We start from the raw sequence: 23305 nt of genomic DNA, 5'->3' as shown, positions 1-23305 counted from the left end.
TCATGAGCATTTTTACCTTGGCTTAAAAGTCATCATTACATAATTCCACCATCTGTGTCATCTCAGCCTTGGTATTTATTGTTTTTTATTGGTTCTTCATATGCTGAGTTAGTTTGGATTGTGTCCTGGATCTTGTTTAAATCTTCAAGTTTGTTGGTACTTTAAATTTTGGTTTCACCAAAATGCATATTCCTGTTTACTTCAGAATCCTTAAATAGCTATGCCATGCATTTCATTTGGGTTTCGTTGACGGATTTAGTGGAAAATACAAGTTGGAATGTTCTCACTCTATCTTATCTAGAAACTAACCTCAGAAGATTTTACTTTTGTTGTATTTAAATAACATAGCTCCTGAACAATTTTATCTGAATTTCTTAAGATTTTGACTTCAAATTTAAATCCCAAAACTAGTGGCTGGAGGCTAGCTAAGTAAAGAGCACATGCTTAGCAATTGCAAGGCTCAGGGTTCAAACCTTAGTACCACCAAAAAAAAAAAAATCCCTCACGTAAATTAAATTTGAATTTTGTCTTTTTGCCCCCTTTGCAGACCCTACCTTATATAGACTTTCTTATCTGTTCTTTGAATAAGAATTTGTTTTCTTTGGATGCAGTAGCATCTGCCTATAGTTCCAGTTACTTGGGAGAGGATTACTTGAGGCCAACCTGGGCAACATACTAGAGTTTATCTCTTTAAAAAAATAATAATAATAGCTTTATGCAGCAGCTGGAATTTCAGTCCCATTTGCAAACCCTTTCCTATATAAATCCAGAGTTTTGGGTTGTTCCCCCCAGTGCCCAAAGAAGTGTTAAAAATCTGCACATCAGGCTCTCCAGGATAACCGCAGCATCTGACCCACTGATGTTCTTATCTTCTTTGTTTCTGATGCCTGTAGATTTCCCTCCTGTGTTTTGGGTTTTATTTTTTGCTACTGGGGATTGAACCCAGGGGCACTTGACTATTGAGTTATATCCCCAGCCCTTTTTATTTTTGTTTTTGTTTTGAGACAGGGCTTCCCTAAATTGCTGAGGCTGGCCTCAAAGTTGGATCATCCTACCTCACCCTCCCAAGTGACTGAAATTACAGGTGTGCACCACTGTGCCTGGTCCCTCCTGTCTTTTAAATGTGGCTATTTTCTAAATGTTTTGTCTATATTTTATCTAGGTGTATAAAGTTTGTAGCAGGAAAATTTTCAAGTTTACTGGATCACTACCTTGCTAAAACAAATACTTTTTGTAGAATTTTTCTTTTAAAAATCAACTGGTTATGGATATTTATCCAAAGAATTTAAAATCTGCTCTTGCATATTTCAGCACTATTGACAATAGCTAATTATGAATTCAACCTGGGTGCTCATTGATGAATGAATGTATAAAAAAAAGTGACGTATATACATAGTGCAGTGTTATTCAACCATAGAAAAGAATGAAATTCTGTCATTTGCAGCAACTTGGATGGAACTGGAAGACATTAAGTGAAATAAGTCAAGCACAGACAGACAAATACCACATGATCTTACTTATATGTAGAAAGTAAGAAGTTGATCTCAAAGTAGAGAGTAAAATAGTGGTTACCATAGCCTGAGTAGAGTGTAGGGAAGGGGGACGAAGAGAAGGAGAGAGGATGATTAATGGGTACTGGGGTACAGTTGGGTAGGAGGAATAACTTCTAATATTTGATAGTAGTAGGATAACTATGGGTTTACAATAATCATTTGAATATTTCAAAGTAGCTAGTAGAGAATATTTTTAATGTTTCCAACAAAAAGAATGATGTCTCCGAGCCTCCTACCCAGATCTGGTTATTGCACATTGTACACATGTATTGAAATATGACTGTACTTTATAAACATGTATAATTACCATGTGCCAATTAAAAATATATGTATTAAATATCCAAAAACAAAACCAACTGATTTGTACAGAAACAAAACTAGAGGCCCAAATAGGATAGAAACTAATCATTAGAATTACTGGACTTCTCTATATACATGTGCTATGTATGTTTATATCACATGGGTTTTTTTTGTTTATTTTTGTACTGGGGAATTAAACCCAGGGGCACTTAACTACTGAGCCACATCCACAGCCCTTTTTGGATTTTATGTAGAGACAGGGGCTGGCTCATTAACTTGCTTAGGACCTTGCTGAGTTGCCGACACTGGCTTGAACTTTCAATCCTCCTGCCTCAGCCTCTCGAGCTGCTGGGATTATGGGCCATGTGTTTTATTACGTTTGTTAGTCTAGAGACTATGTTTACAGTGAATCAGGATCTTGAAAGTTCTTCTTTTCTCTTATGACTTGTTAAAGAAAGAAAAAAAGGTGATTTAGAAAATGTATTCTCAGTATAATGAAATTAATACTCGTTCCAAATTATAACTTTCAAGGACTGTGATATTCAATTTTAAACTTAGAGAATAAAAGTAGTAGCACTGCTCTAAAAAAAAAAAATTAAAAAGAACTTGAGCTTTGTATGGTTACTTTTTTGTTTTTGTTTGTGTGGTTTCTTCAATTTTTGGCATTCATTCAATTAAAAAATTCAGTAGGAATCTCAGTGTGTAAGGAGCTTTTGCTTTTCTTTTATTTATTGTGATTTTTGTCAGAAATACATTGTCTCCTTCTTTCCTGCCAGGAATTAGTAGCGACAGTGACATTGAATGTGACACTGAGAATGAGGAGCAGGAAGAGCACAGCAGCATGGGCGGATTTAACGACTCTTTTATGGCACAGCCCCCAGATGAAGGTGCGACATGTAATGTCATCTTACACGGATTAGTAAAACCATTGATGCTGCTGCTTTTCCTTCTGCTGCTATTGCTTCTACTTACTCTGCTTCTTTTTGTTTTGGGGTTTTGGGGTGGGTTTTTTTGTTTTGTTTTGGTCTTTCCTACATTCTTTGAAACTATATGGTGAGTATTGAAAAAAATTGGAGGGTAATGTAAGGGTAATGACTCCCTTACGAAGGAGAAAGGCCACAGCCTGCTTTTGTATAGCTTATTTACCTAAGAATGGCCTTAAATTATACAGAGGTGTAAAAGCAAAAGAAACAAGAATTTTCAACAGAGACCATTTGTGGCCTATAATACATAAATATTTAATATCTGTCCCCTTATAGGAAAATGTTTTCCAACCTCTGGGGAAGTTTCAGATGTTTGATTTCTCTCCCACCCCCACCCCTTTTCAGAGATTTTTTTTTTTTTTTCCAAGCCAACTCTATGACTTTTTAAATGGCTTTGATTTCTTAGAAGTGCATTCAGATTATAGAATCATTTATTTTTTATTCCTTCCTCTCCCCATAAAAACAGATCCTTAGGGAAAAATTGTCTTCTGGTTTTATTTGCCTTTCTTTTACTTAAATGAGACTGTATTTTATAGTTTTGTATTCTGTTTTCACTTAAATATATTTGTATTTAAAATTTTATAAACTTCATTTTTATGGCAGCCTCATATTCTATCATATAGAAATACATGTAAAATAAAGGAAGTATGTATTAGTTAATTATAGAAATAAGGGCCTAAAGTCATCCACAGACCTTAATAATTAACCTGAGCATTCCTTTGCAAGATTTCCTGAAATGACAATATTGTCAGGCTTATGTGCATTGTTAACTTTTTATCTTACATATTTCCCTAGTGTTGTAATATCTTTTTTTTAGTATAGAGTCAAGCAGTGAATGATCTGTGAGTATTAAGGCAATTTCCTCTACTTCTAAGATAAGCACCCAGATTTTGTGCAAGTTTTTTTGCGTTCTGGTGGGATTCTCAGTGATGTTTGCATGTGTAGTTTAGTTGACTTTCAAATACATTTTGTTTACAGCACCTTGAATCTTCAGAGTATGCCTCATCATTGTTTCTTGTTTATTTTTTCAACTACCCCCCACTGTGTCCCCAGGAGGACAAAGTAAGGCAGTGCCTTTCATCTTCTAACTGTGGGTGTCTATTACACATTTTTTTTCTTTATTTTCCTTTGTATTTACTTACATCTGACTCAAATCACGTATTCTCTGAAGACAGAGATTTGCTTACAGCTGAGCACATCTTTGTTACTAACACATTTGGTAAGATCATTTAAAGACTTGGGAAAGATATAACTTTGTTATATCTGCTTTTAATTTAAATTTTTTTCTTTTATTTTTTTCTTAGATACACACTCCAGTTTTCCTGATGGAGAACAAGTAGACCCTGAAAATCTCCACTTTGGTACTGATGAAAACAGTGGAAGGTAATTGCCAGATCAAGAGAATTGACTTACAAGCTACCTTGACCCTGAATTTTGTTGTAGTTGGTGCTCAAATTTGTCATCAGTCATCATAATCAGATTTAGGTCTTGCTTTTTTTAAATCATCTCTACCTGAAATAGTCATTCAGAAACTGTTAGAAAGTAGCACAGTTCTAGTAAGACCGTAGGACATGGGAAAAAACTAACCGTGTGAACAGAGTTCTTCCTAATAACAGTGTTGTCCTTGATTAATTTAGCAAATTACATTCACAAAAGGCAGTTTACTTACTATAACAGAAGACCAGTAACTGCCAGAAAACGTACTAGAGGCAGTGCATGCACTCAGTAATCTCTTCACCTTGGTGCTCTTATGTCTTTGGTTATGTTTAAATGACTACCTTTATATTTGGGGTTTTAATTGCAGTTTGTTTCATTAGGATCTGTAGATTAGTGAATAGAAAAATTACCTATAAATAGATTCTGTCCTGTTGACACTTTATGTGAATAACTGAAGTAACACTAGACTGGATCTCCTCTTTGGAGTATGTTGACAGAATAAAGTTTATCTTTTCTTACTTGTTCAAGTGTAGGCACACTGTTGAATGGCACATCTTTCTGTTGTGTGACTTTGCATATGTAATTTAAAATGAACTTAGTTAATGGGGATTGGTTATGTTCCTGGTTATGTGAACACATAAGATTATTTAAAACTATTTTTTTTCTGCCTCATAAAATAACTACAGTGCAACAAATATTTTTAAACTATTTTCATTGGCTATTGCTTCAGAGTCAGTGAATTTAAATATTCACACACATTGCACAATAGCTTACATCAAAGCGAAATGTGATATCAGGTTGTCTTACATACTCATAAGTACCCTAAAATAATTGCCAAACTTTGCCATTGTGCTTCTGCATTTGTTTGAGCTACTGTATATTTGTGGAAATTACACTGAGCAAGAGATTGTTGAAAAAGCATGAATAACTTTATGTATATGTGAGAGACATCTCATAGGCTTGTTTTACTTAATGTTATTCACTTTTCCATATCTAATATCTTGCTAAATGCTATGACTCATAGTTTGCGTCTTTTCAAAGTAGTTTGCACTTTTCGTTAATAAAATTAACTTGAGAGAAATGCGGCTCTGCAGTTTATTAAAAGTGGGACCAGATACCCATTTTTATATTTTTCTTGCTTGTAGCTGTTCAGTAGTGTGGACAAGGTTGTTTTTTTTGAACAGGGGTGATGGACAGCTTCTCTTTTAGTTTTTCCATAATCATAGTAAACCTGGAAGACCAAAAGCTTTTTCTGCAGATGATAACTTTTAATTCAGACTAGTTAGCTTTTAGTAGGGAAGTCTTTGGAAGTTATAATTCTTTTCCTAGTTCCTAGCCACTTTACATATCAAGTCTGTTTCCAGTTCTTTCTTTTTTAGACAGGGTGTCTCTGTTGTTTCCCAGGTTGACCTTGAACTCCTAGGCTCCAGTGATCCTCCTTCCTCAGCCTCCCAAGTAGCTAGAACTACAGGTGTGGGCCCCAGTGCACCCAGCTTTGTTCCCAGTTCTTTAATGACATCACGAACACTATTTCCCTCTTCATTGATGCAGCATGCCTACCTTGGCCATGGTAGATACTATGTAGCAGTGAGAATAGGCAGGGGCACAGGGGAAGAATCCCTCCATCTGCTCTGATTGTCCTACCTTCCTGCACCACTGCCCCCACCACCATACTGAGGGTTGAACAGAGGGATGCTTAACCACTGAACTATATCCCCAGCCCTTTTTTTATATTTCATTTAGAGACAGGGTCTTGCTGAGTTACTTTGACCTCACTGAGCTGCTGAGGCTGGCTTTGAACTCCTGTTCTCTTGCCTCAGCCTCCCAAGCCCCTGGAATTGCAGGCGTGCACCACCATGCCCAGCTTCTGCACCACTTTGTGTACCTTAATGGTCTTCACTTTTTTCTTTTTTTAAAAAAACACCTTTTGTTGAAGGGCATTTCTTTCCACTGTTACTTTGCTTCAATATTTAGTGTTTTTATCTTCTGTTAATTCCTAGAAAACCTCTGGTTAATAAGGGTCTTCTCTCAGGCCTAAAAAGGTGGAAGTAATGCTTATATTATGCATGTACATATCATTTCTGGACAACTTTGACCACTTGGGTCATCGATTCCTTCTGTAACCTTTGGATGAGTTGTGTCTTGTCCCCCTTTGCAGAAGCACCTGAGGTTCAGGGAGGTCGTGTGATGCTCTTAAGTTCAACACAGAGATGGAATGAACTCTTGGCCTAGTGCTTTTTCCAGTTCATTACACTTAAATCAAGCCCAGTATTTTGATAACTAGTAACTAAAAACCTAAAGATTGTCCTATTTTTTAACTTTATTTTGAGATATACCATCTAGTCCAGCTTCTGCTTTTGTTAATGCCTTTGTATAACCATAGAACAGTGATCAGGCTGGGCTGGGGGTTAGTTCAGTGGTAGAGCATTTGCCTAGTGTGTGAAAGGCCCCTAGGTTCAAGCCTCAGTACTACCAAAAAATAAATAAATTAAACAAATAACATCAAAATTAAATCTTGGTTACAGTACAATTAACTGAATCATAGAATTTGTCCAGGTTTTACCAGTTATTTCATTAATATCCTTTTTCTTTTCCAGGATCCATTCAAGGATCCCACATTGCATTTCATTATCACATTTCCCTTACTATCCTCCAATCTTCAGTTCCTTGGGTTTTCCTTAATTTCGTGACTTAACATTTTTGAAGAGGACAATTATTTTATAGAGTGTTTTTCTATTTGTGTTCCTCTGATATTTTGTGTGTGCCCACATGTTCCTGGTTTTAGGGGTTTTGTTTTTGTTTCGTTTTGCTCTGAAGCACTAGAGCCTCGAGCACACCAGACAAGTGCTCTACTGCTGAGTCATACCCTCAGCCCTTTGTATTTTTCTAGATTTTTTTGTTTGTTTTTTGTTTTTGGCAATGCTGAGGATGGAGCACAGGTCCTTGCCCATACTAGGTAAGTGTTCTCCCCCTGAACTACATTCCCAGACCTTTTTATTTTTTATTTTGGGACAGGGTCTTGTTAAGTTGGAAAAAGCTATCTTTAAATTTTTGATCCTCCTGCCTCAGCCTCCCAAGTAGCATTATTATGGGTGTGTGCTACCATGCCCAACCTAATAGTAGTTTTCTAACTCTTCTTTTCTTCTGTATTTATTATTAGAATTCTTTAAAGAAAAGTCCCTTCTTGCTCATGTTTTTTTTTTGTTTTGTTTTGTTTTGTTTTGTTTTTTAGTTTTAGCCACTTACATCAGTACAGGCTAATAGATATTTGTTTTCATCTTTGAATTAGGATCCAATATTATCATCATTTTCATAGCTCAGATTGTTACAGTTTTGGTCACTGGAAACTCAAGTTTTTATGTCCTTGTGAGATGTCCCCTTTTGGTTGGTTTAATCTTTTAAGCTTTTTTTTTTTTTTTTTCCTTTGACACCAAAGGATGTTCTAAGCTCCCTAGTATTTTCTCTGCCACCATGGTGAAATCAACTGCTTCTTGAGGAACTGTGGCTCCTTTTATTAGAAAATATTTAGAAACAAAGATTTTGATATTAGAGCTTCACTGCTTCTAGTTCCTCTCAGTGGTTAGAACAGGAAATGCGTGTGTGCTGACTCATGCAGATGCACACATTTATATGTATTATTGTATCTGTGTGTATAAAACTTTGGGGGTTTCAGGGACAACTATAAATCTGTATTGATATCTGTGCCACCAGTCCTGCTCCATAGGGCTCATTCCAGCCTCCTCCTCACTTCATGCCTAACAGTGAGAAGCCTGGCTCTCTTTAGCTGCAGTACATTTACTTAGTTTTCAACCCTAATACACAAATCAAGTAGTTCTTGAACTGTTAACCTATCCCCTTGTGAGGAGGAAAAAAAAAAAAATTACCACCTAGAGTTTGGTGCTCGTGTTTTTGTGTTTTATTTGACATGGTAATTTCAGTCTCAGCTCCAACTGGGCTCAAGCAGTTCTATCTCAGTCCCCCAAGTAGCTGGGACTAGAGTTTATGTGCCACTGCACCTGGCTAGTGTGTAGTTCTTTTAGTCTTTCAGGATCATGTCAAAATACTTTCACAAAGTTTTTTAGGTCCTTAGATTCAAAACTACATTAGTTCGTTCTTTCCTGTCCTCTTCGTTGTGACTCTGATTCATTTGTAATACACTTAGATTCGTTGTTACAGTCTGCTTTCTGTCCTCCCACACACATCCTGGTTGATTTTAAAATTTACATATATTAAAATTCAGTCTTTTTGGTATACAGCTCTGTGGGTTTTGACAAATGTCACGTATTCACCACCACAGTGCTACACAGAACATTTTCGGTCACCCTAAAAATTCCCTTGTGATAGCCCTTTGTACATAAACAGCTCCTGCCCAAACTCATGGTTATCACTGTTTGGTTCTCTGCCTTAGGATTTTCCCTTTTCCAGAGAGTCATATAAATGAAATCACACAACTTACAGTCATTTAACTTGGTAAAATGCAGTTTTTAATCCATCATGTGTGAATCAGTACTTCACTCCTTTTCTATTGCTGAGTAGTATTCTGTTACATTGGAATTTGCCCATCAAAGGACATTTAGGTTATTTGCAGTTTGGCTGTTTGTGAATCTTATAAACATTTGTATATAGATTTTTATGTAAGCATAACTGTTCTCTATGATTTTATATGCCTACTGGTGGGATTGCCAGTGTGTAATACAGAATTGGCTAGTCTCTATCCCAGGTCCCAGGAAATGTCCTCTAAGTCTTTGAAATTTTCCAAGTGTTAGGAGTTATTTATGTTGGGCCCTGCCAGTTTATGGTAATGAGATGACTTAGGATGGTGGCCGGCCACATGTGATTAAGGCTCGAGGCTATGTGGTGTCAGCTCAGCTGAATTTGCCCTCCTTGTCAGTGATTCAGTTATGCCTAGGTAATGAAATCCCATCGAAAACTCTGAATACTGAAGCTTGAGAGAGCTTCTGTGGATGGCATCAGTATTATTATTATTTATTAGAATGATAATGATGTCAATGTATTTGTAGGATAACGAGCGTGCTCACCCTGTGTGTTGGCTGGTTCAGTTGTTTTCTTTTGTCATATTAAAATTATAATCATAAGTAAAGTGCTTTCCTGAGTTTCCGTGCATTGTTCTAATGAATTATCAAACTCAGTGGAATGGTGGAAACCCATGAACTTGTAGCTATCTGGTCCAAAGTGAGGGTGGCCTGGGGACCCCTGAACTTGAAGCTGGTATCTGAAGTGAGGACAGTCTTAACAGAAGAGTTGGCCCAAAATCTTTGAAGTTTGGTTGGCTTAACTGCAGGTAGTTTATGTCAGAACTCATTGTACTAAGTCATGTATATTTAATTTTATAAGAAACTGATAACACTTTAAGTCGCACTACCATTTTGCATTCTCACCAGATACTAATTAGAGTTTGAGTTGTATCCCCCATACACAGACACTTGGAATTTTTAGTGGTTATTTTAAGCATTCCTTCCCCTCTCCCCCTTTTTCCTGGTACTGGGAATTGAACCAAGGGCCTACCTAGTACATGGTAGGCAAGAGCTCTACATCCCAGCCCCTTTTATTTTGTGACAGGGTGTCACTACATTGCCTAGGCAATCCTCAGGCTTGGAATCCTGCCTCAGCCTCCTGAGTAGCTAGGATTACAGGCAAGTGCCACTATGCCTGGCTATTTTAGCCATTCTAAGGTGTATGGTGATATTTGTATTGCTAATATTTTGCTGAGGATTTTTGCATCTCTATTATGAGGGATATTGGTCCATAATTTTATTTCTTTGTCTTCATCTGATTTTATAACCATAGAGTAATGCAGATCACATAAAATGAATCCCCTTTTTCCTGGAAAAGAACATGTAGAATTGGCTGTGTTTATTCTTTTTTTTTTTTTTTTTTTTTTTTTTTTTTTTTTTTTTTTAATAGTTTTTAGTTGTAAATGGACACAATACCTTTTTTAAAATTCTTTTTTGTGGTGCCGAGAATCAAACCCAGTGCCTCACATGTGCTCGGTGAGCGCTCTACCACTGAGCCACAACCCCAGCCTAGTTTTTTTTTAGTGTAGGGTTTTTAGTATTTATCTTGCTTTCTGTTCTCTAAGCTGCTTGGATCTATGGTTTTGTGTGCGTCATTAATTATGTGTATGTCAAACTGATATTTGTACAGCTCCTGTGTCCTCGTTCTGTTCTGGGTTTATTTTCTGGTTCCTTCACTCATGCTGTGTTGTGTGTGGGAACTTTTTGTTGACTTACCTTCAGGTTTACTAGTTCTCCTCTGCACCGTAGAATCTACTGATGAGCCAATCAGATGTACTCATCATCACACTTATGGTGTTTGTTTTTTTTTTTTTTTTTTAACATTTCTATTTAATTAGTTTCCATCTGTTTGCTGATATCACACACATGATCTTAGCCACTGTTGTCCTTAACATATTAATTTTATTTATTTAAAATTCTTGCTCAGGCTGGGGTATAGCTCAGCACTGGAGCACTTACCTAGCATGTACAAGGTCCTGGGTTTGAGTCCCTGCTCTGGCCTAAAACAAAAAACCTCAATTCCAAAATACCTGTTGTATGTGTCTGGTTTCTGATGATTGCTTCATCTCTTTGGAGTGCATTTTTTCCTTGCCTTTTCATGTGCCTCTGTTTTGTTAAGAAACGAAGTATGTTTTGTAGAACACTAGATGCTTTGGTGGATTATTCATGCCTGAAAATGAGCAATTCTTGTCTCCTGCTTAGACCTTCATTGCAGAGATCGAATTAATGTAGTCAGGAGTTTGGCTCAAGGCTTGCTGTCACTATGATTGACCTTAGTGACTTCAGGTTCCCATAGCAATATCCAGTTTTGTTGATGGGGGTTGGATTGCCAGGGCAGTGTCTCTCTTATGCATATACCTCCTGTTTGTACCTCACAGAGGGTCTGTTTGTTTTCGTTGGGGGCTGTGGGGAGCAAGCCCAGGGCCTTGCACCTCTTAAGCAATTGCTTTACCACTGAGCTGAACATCTAGCTCCTGTATACTTCTGGGGCTGGGGAGGGGCTGACATTCTCAGATTAAGCTCCAGTTTTATGCACTCTCTCTAGGTTTGGATGGAGAAAACCTCAGTTTACTTGCCTCTTTCTATCTAGTTGGAGGCCCAGTGACATTCCTCCTGTCCCCTCCCTGTTGCTTTCGCTCAGCTTCAGGGACTGGCTGCACCAGTGCCCTAAGGGAGCAGTATTTCCCCCTCCAGTAGAAGAGCACCTCTGTTCCATAGAGGAGGTAGGGGAATGGATCTGGTGAGTTTCTAGACCTTCCCACAAGGTTGTTGTCTACCTCTCTTGGGTCTGCGCCATAGTTGACACTTGTTAGGGCTCTTTCCAGTCATTTTTCTGTAAACACTTGGTAGAGTTTGTGAAGAAAAAGTCTGAAGAGAGTGTAGACTCTAGTTTCCGAGGCCCCCAGGACTCCATACTGTTTCCAGCCCATACTCTGCCTTCACCAGTTGTCACGTTAGCTGTTTTTTCCAGTGTCCACTCATAGCTACCCAAGGGAAGCTGATGCTCATGTCTCCACTCCCCCGGAAGAGCCTGTCCCTCTGTCAGCGTTAGGCCAGGTGGTTATTCTTCAACTTTCCAGTGGGTTCAAAAAGTCATAATTTGCACTTAATCTGGCTGTTTTTCACTATAGGAATGGAAGCAGTATTCCTTCTAGTGCTACCTGTGAAGTATATACTTGTTGAATTAAAGACAGTATGATTTTAAAACTGTAATTCAGAAAACAGTGAGCCATTTTTATCCAAGTTCTTTTTACTTTTAAAGAGGTGATTTGTAAAAAAAAAAAAAAATTGGAAAACAGGGTGCCGGGCATGGTGGCACATGTCTGTAATCCCAGGAGCTTGGGAAGCTGAGGCAGAATTGCAAGTTCAAAGCCAACCTTAGCAACTTAGTGAGGCCCTAAGTAACTTAGACCCTGTCTCAGAATAAAAAATAAAATGGGCTGGGGTTGTGGCATGGTTAAGTGCCCCTGGGTTTAGCCCCCGGTACCAAAAAAAAAAAAAAAAAAAGTATGTTTGGAAAATAGAAAACTCCAAGAACTATTTTCTTCTTTGCACATTCATTTTGGTTTTTACCGGGTGAAAGTTTTAGATTTGTTCTTATTCTACCTCCAGTTCCACATCATCCAATAAATACATGACTATATAGTCTAGATGTAAGTTTTAAAACTGCCCAAGGAGGCCTAAGAGAACATGGTAATAACATCAGCCATCTATAGTTTTGGGACATACTGCGGACTTGTCTGTCTCTTAGAGCAGACGCATTTCTAGAGACTGCTGCTGCTTTTCTGTTCTTGCTCTGCACAGCCAGATTGCTGGCCCAAGTCCTGCAGCACAGGAAAGGCTGCTCCCTAGGCTTCCCTCTCACTGTGTCTTTCTACTCCATTTGGCTTAAATGCTCTGGCTTTCGTTATCACCCAGAGTAATGACTGGCAGGGACATTTCACTTTTCATCTCTGTCTGGCTACTCATTGGAAAATTATTTCTCCAGATGTGAATCATTTTGGACAGTTTTTCACATTTGTTTCCCTGGTACTAAAGCAGAATCAGAACAATCGGAACCTGTGAGGGACCCTGCTTGCACCATGAGGCCAGGGATCTTACTTGGAGGTTCCATGACTGGAGTGAAAAAATAAGTGAAGAGCATTTTTTTTTTTTAACTAAACAATAACTAAAAAACAGTTTTGAGTGTCTCAGGAAGGAACCCCATTTGTTTGAAGTACTATAAAGTTTATTCCTAAGCCAAGCAAAAGTGTTTTCACTACTTAAGACAATAAATAGGTGTAGTGTACCGTGCAGAAGGCCTGGTTTCAAGGGGGGAGACGACCCACTATCAATCCAGACACTTTTTATTTTATATGTATTTTTTTAGTTGTAGGTGGACACAATACCTTTATTTTTTTATATTTATGTGGTGCTGAGGATCGAACCCAGGGCCTTACCCATGCTATGCAAGTGTTCTAGCACTGTGACACCTAGACATGGCGCTGTGGCATGCTAAGCAACTTATATCTAGCCCCAGTCAGTCATTTCTGATGATTTGGTAGGGTTAGTAAATTTCCACTCAAACTATTAATTAAGTAATACCAACTTTTAGGGGATTTTTAAAAAATGTAAATGACTTCTGAAAATTTTTCAATAGAATTTTTTTCATTAGAAATTGTTCCTTGATTTAGCAAACCCCTTCACCTTTCAAAACTTTTTTTTTTTTTTTTTCTGTACATAAAGTCATGCTAAGTACTGAATGAATTTAGGGAATTAGGAGTTTAGGTAATTAGGAGTTGTAGCTGTGTGAAGTTTTAAAGCCTTAATGGTGAAGAGGCCTTAATGGTGAAGAGAAGATAACAGTGCTGTATTAACGAGGTTTACTTGTTTGGAGGCTTAGTTCCATTTCTTGCTCAATTGGCTTCACTTCTTGCCTCCACTCTCAGCAGACCTTTTGTTTCACTTTGCCCCTTTAATTTCAAAAGTTGTGTGCAGTGTTCTAGGAATGAAGTCCTTGGGGTGCTTGCTTCCCCCAACCAAACCAATGGGGATACCATGGATAAAGATGAGAAACATCTCTCTTTTGGGCTTTTTTTGCCTTTAGCAAATTTTCTTCTTCAAATATTCTTAATTGACTTAAGAAATTCCCAGGATGCTTTATTTCCACCAGTTCTGAGGGAATCTGCCTAAATTTAAGCACTAAAGAAAAAGACAAATGACTTAATGGTTTTAAATTGCTGGGTTTTATTAAGATATTGGCAAAATTTCAACATTCTTTACCTGAATGAACAGTTTGAATAAATAAAATGTGAAGGATCACTCATGATTACAACTGAACTCAAAAGTGATCTGTACAGCAGGTTTGTAAATTGATTTTACTTGATAAGAAATTATTCACTTCACTCCATAAAGAATTCTTTGCAGAGAAATGTCATAAACAAGAGAAAGCCTGTCTCCCACCAAAGAGCACCTAGAGAGTTAACAATGATGTATCTGAATTATTTAATACATCAAAGTTAATTAAAGTATTTCCTTTTCAATAGTTTGGAGTTCCCCGTCCTATTTCATTTTTTTCCTAATTAGTAGAATAAAATAGTCTTCAAAATACATAAAATGCCGCTGGAGGAAGTAATTATTTTTTCAATACAGTACCATATGTCTGGAAGATAGCTGTGTTTTAATACTGGCAGTATCATTTTGTTTTGAAAAAAGACAATCATTTCACAGGTCAGAACAAGAGTGGGTATCTAATTTATGATAAAAAAAATTGTCCCAAGATAAAGTGTGAACTAAATTGTAGTATCCTTCTGTGGCCTTGCTTAGGTGAGAATGCTTCTTGAGTGAACCAAGTTTAAAAATTAAAATTGAGATACCCGCACACAGCAGTCTCACCTGTAAGTGGGTCATTCTCACCTGCCCAATGGACTTTGCGCTTCTTACTGGCACAGTGTTTCAACAATGGAGTGTGGCTGTCATGAAAATGCAGTGTTGATGCTCTACCACTATCAACGTGGTCAGAATTAGACTCAGTGTTGACATTGATATGATTGACATTGTCCTTGGATAAGGTGTTATGTTCAAGGAGTCTCCTACTTCAAATTAAATGTAATAGGAACTTTAGTGGCTTTATTTCAAGGACAATGGATGGCACTTCTAGGTAAAGAAAAGGTATATACATGTGTTTCTAACCTGACCCCTGTAGTACAGACCTAAATGGGATTAAGAGCCCCAAGTATTTGGTGCTATGATGTTGCCTAACCTCAGATGTCCCTCAAAAGTGTACATCTAGAAAGTGAAAAAGGAAACCTTTAAATTAGGGACTAACTCCCCTGGAAACTCACAGTGAATGTACAAGGAGTTTTAGTAACTTCAGATGGTGACTCGAAGTCTGTTTCCCTAACCAGTACTACACTTTTCTTGTTTATATTTGTTTTACTATTTCCTATTCTAACAAAACTTGTTTAGCAGGCAAACAAATTGATGCAGATCATGTTAAGTTGAAAAAGGGATACTGCCACTCTATGGATTGAGTGTAGAACTTTCACCACCACTAAATTACACGATGAATAAAGGTACAAAACACATAATTCAGACTATACCTCAGCATTAACAGTATATATTATACTTTTATATCTAATATTTTTACAATCACCAAAGATACACCATCATTAAATACAAGTTACAGAAATGTGTAGATACCATTAGAGGGTTACTTATTGCTTACGTTAGCAAGCAGCAAATAAGGGCACAGGATTTGAACTGAAGGGAGCTACTTTCTATCACCAGTGGCATTAAGATTAACACTGCATTTCACAAAGCACTGCTTTTTATCTAGTGTATAGAACCAAGAGCAGCATATATCAGACCAATAACCACTAATAAGTATTATAGGATTTTAAAGGACTTACCTTACAAATGGTACCTAACTACCCTATGAGTATGCATGTTGTGAACAAATAGTTGCTATTTTTTTTACAATATTGGTTTATTGACCACACTAGAACTACTTTTCTGTTTTCTAGAGAGCTAGTGATATGAGAAATGGAGTTAACACTGCTATGTAGTCAGACCTACAAAACCCAGACCTTTAAAAATGGGTCTGTGTTTGTCCCAGTTTCATCCAACCATCTTTTTCCTCCCTAAAAAAGCTTATCACTGTGACTTCTTTCCTTTTACCAAATCTGATCAAAAGCATTACCAATAGACAACTATAGAAAATTCTTTTTAAAAAAAAACTTGTTTTTACTCAGCTAAGCATTTTGGACTATAACGTATACCAATGCTGCCTGTGTTCTGTTTCCTTAGATAATCTGATTTGAAACTGAGACTGCATCTGAAGGCTTGTCAACAAGTTCTAGGCTTCAGAAAATGACAGATATAAGTGAGGTACATGTATGGGGCAAAGCATCAGAATGATGAGAAACTAACATAGCTGGAGTCGTACTTACTCTCTCCTTTTCATCCATGTGTCACAAGACTGAGGAAAGAATAAATTACTTCAAAGTCAAGAAAACAAAAAATAATGAAAATCTCTACTCAACATCCAAATTTTAAAAAAATAAAATCTATAGATTAACAATCTGATTGTTGCTAAAGTGTTAATCTGTTGTTGTTGTTGTTGTTGTTGTTGTAATTACTTGATGATATAGCCATACGGGCCCCTGTAATATGCTGTAGTCGTCTATGTCTTTACAGTTTTGGAATTTTAGTCCGACTCTGAGGGTCTAGGGAACATAAAGCAATTGTATTAGCATGTACAACATGATTAGATGGTGGACATTTCTCAGCAATAGCATTCAGTGCATCCAGCTGCATGAGTGACCTGTCTGTGGGCATGGCTGGTCCCTAGTTGACTAGGGTAGGGACATCCATGGTTCTGAGAGAATCAGGGTGCTTCACTGAATGAATCTGATAATTTATTTGCTGCTTTAAGTTGAATATAAGCTTCTGGCTTAAAACAGGAGAAAGAGCAAAATTACCAAATAAAACTAAATATTGAAATGAACACATCCTATCCATGCAGTCTCAAGTTGCATGTAGCAGAACTCTGGCTCACATCTTCCAATTAAAACTAAACAGACCTGGCTCAGTAATCTGCATTTTCTTTTGCATTTGGCCTCTGGGTTCACTTTAAGCAGTACTTTCAGTCTCCTCCATACCAATTACTTCATTTCCTTGGGAAAAACAATTTTAGAGAAGTTAAAACTGGCATTTTTCATTCTTCAAAGCCACTTTTTGTATTATAGTAGTACATATAGTAGTACATGTCTTTGCTATGTGTGAACTTAAAACGGTTTTTAACTGTCTTTTTAAATGGCATTTTGATCTTGTATATTTGTACCTGACATCATCTCTATTAAACCGGTTTTATTCCTGAGATGAGGTACAGTGAAAAACACATTAGCATCAAAGATGAAAACCAGCTGACAGTGGTCTCCTAAAATGACAAATAATAAAAACTCCACCAAAAGCACCATAACAGGTTATGAAATCCCCAAGTAACTACTGCCCTAGGGAATATTTAATTCAAAATGTTTCATGTTACAGAAAAAAAAATCAGTAAATCATTTGATTATATACTGCCTCACAATCCTGAGATTGACACTTTGACACTAGTATTCCACTTTCGTTATTACCAGTTAAAACCCATATGGCTTTTAGTCTTTCACCTACCAAAAAAAGGGGCAGGGGAATCTCTCATAGTCCCCAGGATCTTGAGGGATGTTTCCCAAGTGAAGTTAATTCTTCATTGTTCTCTGTAAGTAGATTAGGCACATCAGACCAGATTTCAACTGAGTTGCGATTTCAACATGATATATCCTGACTGAAATAACTTTCAAGCTTCCACTAGTGACGTGAAGGGGTGCTGGAAAGGGGGTGTATGTAGGTGTAGAGACACATCACAGGGACCAGTTGTATAATTTTGCTAGTGAAACCGCCAATACTTTTTTAGATTGAAAACACTAATTTGAGTTTCCTAGAGATCTATTTACATTTAAGAATTGAGCCATCCATGGATTCATAATGAAGCACATGTGTTTAGAAACGTCTACCTTGTTTCTACTCTGATAGTGTTGTTTTTGAGGGATAGCTAGCTAGCCTACTGTAAAGAAAAAGTATTATATTTTATAGCTCCAGAGAAGATCTGCGTGTGGAATATCATTACCCTTTCTGATCTTTCTCACTGTATTTTCACCGTACCCTTTCCAACTGTGTTCCCTCCATGGCACGTAACTTCTTAACATCCTATTTCTCTTCCCACTTCGAATAAGTGAGGACAGGCTGATGCCTATTTTGTGGGAAGGCTCTCGAGCAGAGAGAAATGAATAAAACTTTGGATTAAACCTGAATCCATGCCACCTCTTGGAGTAGTAGTGGCGTAAATGATACAACCTAGAAACCCTTTTGCCCAGGTATTTGAACTGTTCATTTTCCAACCCAGAACAGACAAGAGACAAGCTCTCCATTCTGTATATCTGCTGCCCTGGAAACTCTCCAGCACCATTCCGTTCAGGCAATGATGATCGAACTGATTTTTCCTTCATTATTAGCTCATTTATAAGATTTGCTTGCTTTGGTGCACCAAGACCAAACATCTCAACTGATGGCAAAATCTGGGCACTGTGAGGTTTGCTTGCTTCTATTTGTGTGAGATCTAGGTAGCCTGGGTTTTCCAGCACGTTGGTTTGGGACCCTGGGCTCAGGCTAGTTCTATCAGTGAACGAATCCACACGCCCATCATAGCCTAGATCGGCTGGTGCTGAGCACTGGTGCTGAGGCCAAGGGCGCTTGCACTCTCCATGATTCTCCTTATCATCCCCACCATCTTCTTGCCCTCCTTGAAAAGAGTTCTCTGTCCAATCTGATTCCTCACTAACATTTACAGCTTTGTTCATGTCCCTCAGGAATACCACAATAACAGTGATGTTATCACTTGACCCAGCATCACGAGCTGATGCCACTAATTTGTGGGCAACCATACTGCTGTCTCCATTGTTCTCCTTCAAGTGGTCAGACACAACTTTCACTGCCTCATCGGGGTTCACAGTATCATAGAAGCCGTCACAGGCCAGAATGAGGTAGTCTTCTGTCCCATCCAAAACAGTTGAGGCGGAATCTGCATCCCCACAGATATATGGCTTGTGTTCAGCATCTCCTGTAGGATTTAAAAAATGGGAGCATCAGAAAGCAGACTTTGGCTTACCGGCAGGCTTAAAACATTTATGGCCAATTCCAGGAATATATATATTTTTTCTTTTTTTTAATAGAAAAAGGACAGGAGTCGTGTAAAGGAAAGGAACTAAAAGGAAAACAAAGTGATGGAAAGTAATGACTAAAACGAATCTTGAACCCAGGGCGCTTTACCAATGAGCCATGTCCCCAGCCCTTTTTTATTTTTGATTTTGCTAAATTGTTGAGGCTGGCCTTGAACTTGAGATCCTCCACCCTCAGCCACCCTAGTCACTGGGATTACAGGCATATGCCAACACAGCTCCCTCTGTGATTTAATAAAAAGAACTTATCAAATAATTTTAGATAAAATGTTCTGTTAATCAGATTCTGCTTATGGCTTAATCCCAGTTAAAAATTTGCCAGTCACTGGGCTTCATTCCTTATCTAGTTTATACTCCGAATCTTGTGCCTCTGGCTATTATTTAGGCTTTGCCGAGTATGGCAGCAACTAATATCAAATCTAAGTTTGTTGCTATACTGAGAAATTCAGTCCTACATAGGAAAGCTTTGTTGATTTAGTACATCTGTTTTTTTATTCGTTCTAATTAGTTATACATGACAGTAGAAATGCACTTTGACACTGTACACAAATGGAGCTCAACTTCTCATTCCTCTGGCGTCACACCAGTAGTGCTACATATGTGTACATAGGGTAATAATGTCCCTCTCATTCTACTGTCCTTCCCCACCCCACCTCCCCTCCCCTCCCTTCACTCCCCTCTGCACAATCCAAAGTTCCTTCATTTGTCCTCACCCCCTCCCACTGTAGATCAGCATCCGCTTATCAGAGAAAACATTTAGCCTTTGGTTTTTTGGGATTGGATTATTTCACTTAGCATGATATTCTCTAGTTCCATCCATTTGCCTGCAAATGCTATCATTTCATTCTGTTTTTTACTAGGTTTGATTAAACTGACTTGAGAACAAGTTCACATTGAAAAAAATAAAAATTCTGATCATTCTCTTCATTAAACAATTTTTGTTCTATCCTTACTTGGAAATCAAACAATTTCATGTTGTGAGCACAGAGAAAGGTTTGAGTTACAAGGGATTTTAAAATTCAAGTGTGGTTCCCTCAAGCCAGGCTTCACACAAGGGAACTTGAATGCAGGTCTCCTTTCCTAGTCTGCTTGGCTTTCTACTTTTTTTCTAGAGAACAGGCACAAATTATGCAACCATTTTTCTCTTGTTCTCAGATTACCATGTTCTTGCTTTCTTCCTATGTCTCTGATTACCCCCCTCTACCTCTTTACTGTTAATCCCCCTACTTCTTAACAACTGTGACACTACTCACCCCTCCCTGGCCCAAGGCCCCACTAGCCCTGCCTTTCTTGCCTTGCTTAGTTCCTTTACTCACAGAATGAATTTTGAGCTAAGCCTTGAAGAATATGTTAGTTATCACCTTTGCTTGAGGGAATAGCATAAGCGATGACACAGAGGCAAATGTTGGGGACTAATGTGGATAGAGAGAAGCTAGAGACCTTGGGCCCATGTTTCTATCACCAGATAACTGAGATAACCGATCACTGACACAGCCTTTGGTGCGGGCCTGTAATCCCAGCTACTTGTGAGGCTGAGGTAGATCATCACAATTCTATAACTTTAGACCCTGTCTCAAAACAAAAAATAAAAGGGGCTAGGGATATAGCTCAGTGGTAGAGCCCCTGGGTTCATTCCTAAGTACCACAAAAGGAAACCTCTGGAACTTTGAGATCCAGAGCACTAGCCAGCTCCATTCACTGTTTACCTTTGTTTTCCTTTGAGTAAGAGCCTAACTGGTGTCCTCAACCTCTCAGCCATAGGTGAAGGAGTGGCATATAACTTAGTGGTTAAGGACACCAACACTGGTGTCTAGATTGCCTGGCTCCAAATTCTAGCTCTTCCAGTTATTGCCTATACAACTCACTGATTACTGTCTTTGCACTACAATAAACTTTTTGACTAGGGGAAGATAAAATGTCATATCTGTTATAGGTTCTCTCTTGCCCAAAAAAGATTCCTTTCCAACATTTCATATCTTTGTTTAATCCTCAAATAGGCCCAGAAAGTCCAATACTGGAACCAATGTGGTCAACATGCCCTACCTGTCCAGCAGGTGGCGTGGCTAGATATGAGAACAGATAATTACTTAAACTAAGATCCTCGTCTTTTTACCCTGTGTGTGCATACTCAACTTCACCACCTTCTAGTCTCCAGTGTGTAACTCCCTCATCTTACTCATGTTAAGGATCTTCTTCATTATTTCTTTAGATGTATAGTCAAAACGATCTATCTTTATCTCAAGCATAGTTTTGATTTCACCAGTTTCACTTTTTTGTTCTGGGAATTTAATCCAGGGTGCTCTATCACTGAGCTACATCCCTGGCCCTCTTCTTATTCTTTTTTTTCCCCCCCCCCAGTGGTACTGGGGATTGAAACCAGGGCCTTGTTCATGCAAGGCAAACACTCCACAAACTGAGCTATATCTCCAGCCCTTTTTATTTTTAATTTTGTGAGAGGGTCTCACTAAGTTGCTGAGGCTGGCCTCGAACTTGAGATCCTCCTTCCTCAGCCTCCTGAGCCACTGGGAATACAGGTGTGCGCCACTGCGCCCAGCCAGTTTCACTTCTTTACTATAATGCCTCCCAGTAGCCTACCTGTTAGAGCTAATTAAAATTTCCAGTCATGGGTTTCACTGTCCACTTAATTTCTCCACTATACCTGACTGAATTACCATTTTTTTAAAAATTCCACCTCTAAAAATAAATGTGATCTGAGTCAAACTGTTCCCAAAAATCTTGTTTTAATACTACAATTAAAAGACTACTGCAACTGTTAGTTTGGAACAGAACATACAAAGATTTGCACAGAGAAAATGCTGCCAAAATTCTGGATTTTCACCTGCTCTACTGTTGGGTGTCAAATTCATGACATTTCGCCCCCAAATTTGGTAGGAGGGCATGAATATCCATTTCATGGTAGAAATGATAACATCCTTTGTCTTCAGACCTCTCTCTCCATCTGCTAGGAAACATACCGTGCCTCTGTCAACTTTGGATCATAAATCTGAAGGGCTCATAGGGAGATACAAGAGAAAAGCTTATCACTTATTTTCTAAGTAGAAAATAGTGCTTTCTCTTGCCCCTTCCTCTTTAGCTCCTGTTTATTCCATGAGTTCTCAAAATCTTTCTACATTCTTCAATTTCATAAATGTAATTAAGCTACTGAATTTTGGTAGATGAACTTTTTTTTTTTTTTTTCCATTTTTTGGTACTCGGGGTGCTTAACCACTAACCCGCATCCCTAGACCTTTTTAAATTTTGAGACAGGGCCTCACTAAGTGCTGAGGCTGACTTGGAACTTGTGATCCTCTTGCCTCAGCCTCCTGAGCAAGAGATTCACCTGTGTCCGTACCATTTTCTCAGAGATCTCCCTTTCCCCTTTTCAGAGCTAACCTGTGTGTGGGTGCTGTCTCCCTAGGTCTCTGGCTACTCTCTCATTTTCACTTTCTCCTCTGTTTACTCTCTTTTTCTTACGAACAGGCTCAAATCTGAATAATGACTCTTCATCCCCAAAACAGAAGCAATAGCAGCAGCCCTTCCCAAATCAGCTTTGCCCCTCAAGCCACCACACTGTTTATTAAAGACAGGCAGTTAGGCTAGATAGGTGATTGGGTTGAATCAAGAAAATGGAGGCTAGTTTGGATCCGGGAAGTTGGAATATCAATGTCTCCACAGCACTTTGATTACCCAGATTACCTGCCTATACTACCCCTCCGAAAAGGTCGCAGACAGTTGCTAATTAATGCCCCCAGGGCTGCTACCTGCCTGGCTCACTCCGTTAGGCCCTTCCCCCAGCCCATCTGCTTCCCACCCTTTGGCCATCCCACCACCATCTCTTGGGCCTAGAGTCACATAGGCAAGGAGAAGAAAAATAAGGGGTGCGGGGAGAGCAGGAGAACAAAGGGAACTAGTCTATAAAAGGGACAGGGCACTCACACTTCCTGGGATGCCAGACTACCAGCCATGGCTCCCTCCTCCCTCCCTGGAGAAGCCTGTTACTACCTTTAAGTAAAACCTGCTCTCCATGCTTGCCTCTGCGTGCTTCTCCAGTGTTCAAACACTCGAGGAAGCATAAACAGTGGTAGCACTTTCTCCCCCTCACCATCAAACTGCCCAAAAAACTAGATCTACACATTATGCCTGTTTCTCCTTACCTGATTGTTTTTTGAACCCGATGATAAATCTTTCCGCCTACTAATCTAAATTGTTTATTCAAATAGCACCAATTATTTCCAAATTTT

General features: G+C 38.5%; 2 protein-coding genes across 10 annotated transcripts in view; one reads left to right on the top strand and one right to left on the bottom strand.

The window, feature by feature from the left end:
* TRIM37 (tripartite motif containing 37) overlaps nucleotides 1–23305 on the top strand; it is a 171021-nt gene that overhangs the window by 127947 nt on the left and 19769 nt on the right. For 5 of the 9 annotated variants that reach the window (XM_079131360.1, XM_079131359.1, XM_079131362.1 and 2 more), the window contains 2 exons: nucleotides 2630–2740; nucleotides 4141–4219. In XM_079131360.1, coding sequence (XP_078987486.1) covers nucleotides 2630–2740; nucleotides 4141–4219 — 190 coding nt within the window. Of the gene's footprint in view, nucleotides 1–2629; nucleotides 2741–4140; nucleotides 4220–5637; nucleotides 6019–16095; nucleotides 16354–23305 lie in introns of those variants that run through there. The other 4 variants (XM_079131366.1, XM_079131363.1, XM_079131361.1 and 1 more) reach the window with 4 other exon arrangements.
* Nucleotides 16525–23305, bottom strand: part of PPM1E (protein phosphatase, Mg2+/Mn2+ dependent 1E) — a 160366-nt gene continuing 153585 nt past the window's right edge. The window contains exon 7 of the mRNA XM_079131379.1: nucleotides 16525–18946. Within this exon, the coding sequence (XP_078987505.1) occupies nucleotides 17910–18946 (1037 nt within the window). The 3' untranslated portion in view covers nucleotides 16525–17909. The remainder of the gene's footprint in view (nucleotides 18947–23305) is intronic.

Source organism: Sciurus vulgaris, assembly GCF_902686455.1.
Source record: "Sciurus vulgaris genome assembly, chromosome: 3".
Classification (NCBI taxonomy): Eukaryota; Metazoa; Chordata; class Mammalia; order Rodentia; family Sciuridae; genus Sciurus; species Sciurus vulgaris.
Note: the sequence above shows the minus strand (reverse complement) of the source record. Positions and strands in the feature narration are given on the sequence as shown.